At 41.2% G+C, this 7980-nt stretch overlaps 1 protein-coding gene across 1 annotated transcript in view; it reads left to right on the top strand.

Annotated features, from left to right (window-relative positions):
• The window catches only part of LRRC74B (leucine rich repeat containing 74B), a 36242-nt gene that overhangs the window by 22977 nt on the left and 5285 nt on the right, over nt 1–7980 (top strand). The window contains exons 9-11 of the mRNA XM_018573870.1: nt 501–596; nt 1697–1813; nt 4994–5116. Of these exons, the coding sequence (XP_018429372.1) occupies nt 501–596; nt 1697–1813; nt 4994–5116 (336 nt within the window). The remainder of the gene's footprint in view (nt 1–500; nt 597–1696; nt 1814–4993; nt 5117–7980) is intronic.

Below are 7980 nucleotides of genomic sequence, written 5' to 3' on the forward strand. Positions count from 1 at the left end.
GTGAGGATTTATCAAAACTGGAGCAGCCAAAATCTGGAGCAGTTGCCTCAGCATCTCTATTCAGTTTGTTCAGTTAAGCTTTGAAAATGAAAGGTGGAATCTGATTGGTTACCATGCACAGCTGCTACAGATTTTGACTGCTCCAGTTTTCATAAATTCCCCTCTATCTATGGTGACAAACTTCCAATTCAATTCTAATACCAAAGCCATGAAAAATATTACTTTTCTATTAAAAGCACTACTTTGAAAGGATTTAGGATGTTAGGAATTAGATTTAGTTAAATATAACCACTGTTTTTATTTATTTTTTACTATATCCTGGTATTCTTACATACAGTAATGTTGTTTGTACTTTTTAAGAGGAAGCACCAGATTTTTTTATATTTACAGTATCTAATTCACTGATTAGAAACATTTCATAGTGATTGGACAGATGATACAAATAATCTATATGTTTATTTTAAATGATTTACAATTAATGTTTTAACTGGTGTTTGTAGATGGCCAGAAATCCAATGCAGAGTGAAGGTTGCTTTGCCATTCTAAAGTCTATCCAAGCAAATTCAGAGTCAGCTGTAGAATCACTGGATTTCTCTGTAAGTATAAACAATAAGTTATAATTAACACTGTTTTGTACTGTAATGTGTCTATCTGATTCATATATCATGCTGGAATGCCTTGTGATCAACACTGTGGATGTGTGATTTTTCAAAGCAGTTGATTCTGGGCCCCCAACGTCTTATGTTTAAACCAACCAATTATTATAGATATCTTTGAATTCATTAGATCATTAGTGAAAAGTGAAAATCAGTTAGTGTTTGGCTAACAGATGGAAGAAGTGCATTGCTTAGGCTGTCTCAAGGGTGTAATCCTGTGTTTCAACAGACTGGGAGACTGTCCTAGAGACTACGCAAACCAGTTGAGCATGGTAGCTGAGACTGGAGAGGTTTTGTTTAGCTAAGACAGCAGAGTTGTGTGGCAAATAGCCAATATGATGGAAAGACTTTGGGTGGGAAGAACCTTTATTATTCTGCTCTACTAACAAATAAAAGTTAGCAGGAAGCTCTAAAAATAAAATGCATTTTGGTGAGTGGACAGAGTCCTTGAAAATGCTCTCCAGCCGATGCTATATATACATAAAATTAAAAAGGTTAAACAGAGGTTCCTGTAGGGACCCTTCCAAGAGTCCCTGGTCTAAATGTATTGCTCAATTAGACTAGTCTGCCTGAGCTCTGTGTTCACTGGGTTTCCCCTAAGTTCAGGATAATTTTTGCCAGGGAGTTGTTTCCGGCAGGTAGAGCAAAAAGAAACAACGTTCCGAGTTATTAATATTTATTCCTCTCTGACCAATCACTAGGATTATTGTCAATGATACATGCTGGGGAGAGGCATAAATATTTGGGGTGACCTTCTGGCAAGGTCTTTGCCTTCAGGGCTTGACCTGGAGAGGATACCAGTGTGAGAGGTGTCTTTGCCTTCTGGTCTCTTGCCAGGAGTGGATGTATTTTGCCTTCCAAGTCTGCTACCTGGGTAGGTCTTTGCAGTAAAGAAGGGTCTGAGCCCTGGGACTAAAGAGGCAAAGGTTAGCCTGTGTGTGGGGGTCTGAAGGATTTTTGCTGTCCTCATTCTGGATTGTTTATTTCAATCATGTTGTATGTATGTACTGTTGCACTTTATTTTTTTTTATATGTTGTAGGATATTGTAGTAAATAAACAGTTTGATGATCTGTACACTGTTGTGAAAACATCTATGCCAAATTTGACAATCAAACTCGGAGGGAATTCTAACATGTTTAAAAAAACCTTCCCAAAGGTGAGCATTTACAAATGTGGCAATTTAATAGAAACTTTTCATATTAATTAAAACAGATATGTTTTGTTTTCTTTATTGAGATCTAAAACTTGCACAAAATTTCCCTTTTACATATGATCCCCTTTCTTTACCTCTTTAGTCATTGTAGTAGCTAGAAAAGCAGCAGAAGGGCTTCTTACATGCAGAACAGTGCTTTGATATTGCACAGCGTGTGTACTTCTTGTATAGTGTCTCAAAATTCCATTCTCCTGTGTTTATCTCAAAATAAATCTTCTGCAAGGTCACACAAAGCAGAATCACCTTGCAACTGAATAGCAGGCCCCATCTGGTGCTACATTGCCAGTAGTCCTTTAACAAAGTGCTCCCCATTGGTCAGTGTTTGAAAACATTACAGTTAGAAATATCATTATAGCTTATTTTAATTATAATATAGATAGATAGATAGATAGATAGATAGATAGATAGATAGATAGATAGATAGATAGATATAGTGGTATTGTGTGGCAATCCCTTGGTAGAACTGGGGTTGTAGTTACCCAGGACTTTCAGCCAGAGGCTGAGTGGTTCCAGGAAACAAATTATTTTGCTGGGAAAGAACTGGCTGTGCAGTTCTCTCCAGGTTTTCTGGATTTGGCATGGGATCCTGGAACTGGGAGATTTCTAAGAGAATTGGGAGGGATGAAATCTCCATTCCTGGGACCGTGGTTTAGTAGGGGCCAGCACCTGGTGAATGCACACCTGTGCACAGCCTTTATGGAAAAGGTGCTGGCTAATGTTCTGGGCTCCAGCTGGGAAGAGGAACAGAGCTGTTCAGGAGTCAGGAGGACTCCACCCAGAAGTCAGAGGGGAGCAAGGTGGCTGTGTGTGCTGGAGGCACACGAGGGCCAAGCCAAGCTTGGTATGTGCCGGAGGCATACGATGAACAGCCTGGGGGGCTGGAAGGTTTGAAGAGGCTGAAAGAGCCAGGCACTCAAGGTGTATGCGTTGAATCAAAAGCTGCTGAAAGCTGCTCAAGGGTACAGAGTATGCCTAAAGAGATTCTGTTGAGGAAAACAGTAAAGTCCTAGGACTGGGACACTGAACAGGATCAACCTGAGAATGGTGAGACTATCTCTTTTCCAAGCATACTGTATGTTATACTGCTGAAGATGGCTATTTTATGTTGAACTTCCTGGGTTCTCTGCCTTTGAAGAAATAAAAGACTATCCTTTCTCTGTTAAAATGGCTCTGTGACTGGTCCTTAAATGAGAACTATGAGGTGAGTGAAAATCACTCATCCTCATAGTTCAAGCCGACGTGTGACAGTAAAACTGTCACACTTCAGCTCAATAGATCGGGAAGTGAGCGAACACATACCGTCGCTCGCTCATTTCTCGATCATGTCCCTGCAGAGAGCAGTGACGGTTAGTCATCGCTCCCCACAGGGATTCCCCCCCTCTCTGTTCCAATCCTCCAGCGCTGACTGGAGAAACGGACGTGGGAGGGGGCGGGTACAGCTGGCTCTGCCTCTAGATAGGCAGAGCCAGCTGTCACTCATGCAGCTGGGTGGATCTCGACAGTATTTGCGGGATCTGTCCCGGCTGCGGCGGTCTCAGTATACCGCGAGCTGTAGCTTGATAATCCAGTATTCCTTTTAAATCTAAGTGCCTGCAATGTGCAGAAGTAGGAAAAACATTCCACGTGTTAGTCTATGTATTGGGCACCCAGGGGTACTATACAAATGAGCAGGAAATATTACATCTGTGCCAACAGACACTGCGGTCTGTGTTTATGTTGATGCAGCACAAAGCAAAGTGACTGGGCTCGCTCAGCAGTTGTGCGTTTCAGCTTAATAGACCTTTACAACACTAAAAGGTAGATTTACAAAAGCTGTTAAACTTTTATTTCCTACAATATCTCCTTTATAGAGATTTACCACAGTGACAGAACAAATCTTGAATCCATTCAGTCCATTCCTAATCCATATTGCATTTACATGCTGACTTTGGATTCTGAATTTTGAAAGCTCTGTATGATGCTGTGCACAGTGGTGCGTAAATAATATACCCAAATCACTTTTAAATTGACCATATTTGTGAAGCTTCCAGTGTTTCATAGAAAATGTATCAAAGAAGGCACCATCGATCAGTGAATGCTTTGCTTTATTCTCAGCTACTTGGCTGAGCTATGTATGCTGTACTCATTGCATGCATGGAGTGCCTTTCACAAAGAGACATGTTTCCCCACATACTAACATAGAAAGGTTAGCACATACAGAAGAGACCAAGGTAATCTTTAAAAGCTTTAGTTAGCTTCAATAATGAGCAGGGGAAAAAATGCACTTTAGATGCAAGTCATTGCGCTCATCACAGAAATCAATCAAGCATTTGTATTGATTTAAACAATTAGAGTAAAAGATAAAAACAAGAATAAGTGTCATTAGTATAGTCAAGTATGAATGAATCCTGCCCCCCAAAAAAACAAGCCAAGTACTCTACTCCTTCAGGAGGGTGCAGTGCTTTTGTTCAAAGGAATGTACTGCACCATGGCAATCTTTGTACAGTTAGAATGTTTATTAAAGGTTCAAGGGTAGCCAACACGTTTCTAGGATCTGCACCCCCTTCATCAGGGCTAATAGTAAAGATATTAGATCTTAACTAATAAAATATACAAATATGTAAATCATATATTCATAAATGTATTTATAATATATATATAATATACACACATATATACATACACACACACAGTATATTTATAGATCAAGACTAAGATAAGCACATAAGAACTAATAATATAGTGAAAAAAACTGTCAAGCCATTTGCTTGGGAATATCTAATAATTGTTCAGATGATCTCTATTAATAAAAAGAAATCTTACCATTTATTCAGGTGTTAAATCAGCACACAGCCATAGTAAATAGTTTGTTACCCACCATCATGCAGCAGAGGCATACTTATGTGATCTATGTGTAAGTAGCTGAGGTCTGATATGCCCCCCTGTGAGGCATTGCTAGAGTGCTCCACTCAGCCAAATGCTAGTTTGTTTGTCTGAACTTACAACTGCCACCTCATGTCAATGGCTACCTCAAGACTAAATACTGAAAGAAGCAGATCAGGGAAAGCAACAGTGTTATCTTCAGCTCTTCTATATGTATTATTGCTTTGCTCTGTAATGTATGATCTGTATTCCCTCCATCAGGTCGATCAAATTCAAAAAGTTAAACAATATGCAATGGAGAACAACCTGAATCTGTCTGAATTATTCAGTAAAACCGATGAGCAGATTCAGATGACTCATGAAGACTTCAAACAGAAGTTAGCAGTAAGTTCTTCTTTATGTGTAGCTTGAACTGATTCATTGGGGAACATTGTTTTGTCTGTCACACTTACAAAAACTAGTACATTTTATAGTATGTTTTATGCTTTTTTCAGCATTACACTGAACAACAAAGTACTTTCAGCCTCTTGACCATTTTGGCCTTCTTAGGCCCACTGTCTGCCTCTGCACAGACAAAAACAACTCAGCCTCCTGGCTATTGATTTGCTTGGGCTGTACAGGGTCTATGCCTATTAGAGCGCTGTCTCAGTGTCCCACTAACTTTTCATCAGATGATGGACACACACACGGCTCCTCGCAATAAGCAAAATGCCTGTCACTGGAAAAAGTACATGAGCTTCTTTTTGGCAGATTACAGCTCATTTTGTCCCCATAGAGTCAAAAGGAAATGCTAGGAAATTGTTTTTACCCATTGACATCAATGTGTCACAATCTGCTCATAAAAACGCATGACTTACTGCGCACGTGTTCCAACACGCAAAAACGTGCAGCAAATTGTGTTTTGATATGCGAAAACATTTATGCCTGTGTGTGTCAGGCCTTAACCACCTCCTGTCCGCCGAACGTTGAAAGACGGCCGAACAGGAGTCTCCTGGATGCGGGTGGGCGTCTCGTGCCTGGTCGCGCGGGCCCCCTGGCGCGCACGAGCGGGAAACCGCCAGGATTTTAAACGGCCAGCGCTGGCCGTTTACATACAAGCGGTCCGGCGTCTGTAAAGACGCCCGATCTCTTGTATGATGCAATTCAGGGTGCGCCCCCTCCTTACCTCTTCTCGCCAATGCTGTCCCCGCCGCCACCGTCCCCGCGATCCCGGGCGTCCATCCATCCCGGGCGATGTGGCTCTGTGCACTCAGAAGGGAAGGCGATCAGTACACAATCTCCCTCCGCTCTCCTCCCGGTCTCTGAATGCAGGAAGTGAATGCAGGAAACTTCCGCATTCCTCTGTCAATCTCCGGTACAGAAACCGGAGAGAAGCTGATGAAGCGCAACTGTGCTTCATAAGCTTCTCTGGGGGTCCCTAGGTGACATTAGGGGTCTTAGAGACCCCTGATGTCTCCATAAAGGGGACCTGTCACTGTAATTTATTCTTAGCACCCTATGTGATAACAATAAAGTTAAAAAAAAGAAATTGCTCACCAAATAAATAAAATTTACACACACAAACAAAAACACACACATTTTTTTAAAAGTCCCCCTCCCCCACATAGATGCGCAAAAATGCGTTAGGTGTACCTACATGATAAAACGACGATTGCTCCAATTATGCCGCACATGCTACATAACGGCGGAGTGAGAGCAATCATTATCGGGCCATTAATCACTGATAACACTAAACTGATGAGCGGTAAAATCTTTTAAAGCGTCGCCTATGGCCCAATTTTAAGGCTTGACATGTTTGGTGTCTATTTACCCGACGTGACCCCGTCTTTTATATTTTACCAAAAATATAGTCAATATTACTTATATAGTAAAAAATAAAAACCCCTGTGGTGATTAAATACCACCAAAAGAAAGCTCCATCTGTCCCCAAAAAATGGTATAACATTAATTTCAGTACAGCGTTGCATGACGGATAAATGTCAGTCAAAGTACCGTATCGATGAATGCTGAAAAATGGCCTGGCCAGGCAGGGGGTGTAAACACCCCGGTCAGCAAGTGGTTAAAAGGAGAACTATGGGGTTAGTGCTTTTCCCCATAGTTCTCCTAAGGGTAACGGGAGGACACTAACTAGCATCCTCCAGTCACCCTAAGCTCAGTATACCGCAAGCTATAGCTCGAGGTATACTGAGACGCCGCAGCCAGAACAGATCCCGGCAATTCTGTTTGGATCCACCCAGCTAGAGGCAGAGCCAGCTGTACCCGCCCCCTCCCCCGTCCGTTCCGCCAGTCAGCGCTGGAGGATCGGACAGGGGAGGGGGGGAATCCCTGCAGGGAGCCGTGAGTGATAGTCACGGCTCTCTGCACGGATAGATCGAGAGGTGAGCGAGCGACGGTATGCGTTCGCTCACTTCCCGATCTACTGAGCCGACCTGTGACAGTTTCATTGTCACAGGTCGGCTCAGATAATGAGGCTGAGTGAAAATCACTCACCTCATAGTTCCCCTTTAAGCTATAAGTAGATTTTAGAATGAGAGGCATTAATGTACTTTGATACTGTTAAAATGCAAAGTGTTGCATTATATAGGTATGTAGGTACCCCTTTTTTTGTTCTAGCCAACTGTATCACATCCTCCTGTTTTAGTATTCAAGCTGAGCAGAAGTACAGCGGCCTTCACATCTCCACAGATATTACATTTATATTTTTCCTACCAGATGTTTTATAAAACTAGTTTCATTTATTTACACTACTCTTTCATGTCAGTCTTCATGTAATTAAACTAATGCTGGAAGGTTAATCGGCCCCTGTATGTATGCATGTGAAATAAGGACCTTCGATTGGATGTGAATGTGCAGTATGTAAAGTGCTGTGTAAATTGTCATCGCTATATAAATACCTGTAATAAATAAATAACCTTCTCTGAGCATTACTGTCAAGTTACAGAAGATGGCAGCAAACATTTGTATCTCTAGTAACCTGTGTTTTTAAATGCTGAGAATTTTATATGTTTAGACTTTAAAAACTGCTGATTATTTTTCATTTTTGTTTTTTAGTTACACAGGAGTGATATATATATATATACACGAGGGTGAGCCAAAAATTATCCGCACTCTGGCTGTAGAATTTACTTTAATCAACTTTTAGAAAAGACAAATACATATGTTTTCGACATAATCTCCTTGCTTTTCAATACACTTTGTCCATCTGTCAACAAGCTTTCATATTCCCTCATTAAGAAATGGTTTCGGCT

This window comes from Nanorana parkeri, unplaced genomic scaffold, assembly GCF_000935625.1.
Source record: "Nanorana parkeri isolate BGI_ZX_2015 unplaced genomic scaffold, ASM93562v1 scaffold2586, whole genome shotgun sequence".
In the NCBI taxonomy this organism is placed as follows: domain Eukaryota; kingdom Metazoa; phylum Chordata; class Amphibia; order Anura; family Dicroglossidae; genus Nanorana; species Nanorana parkeri.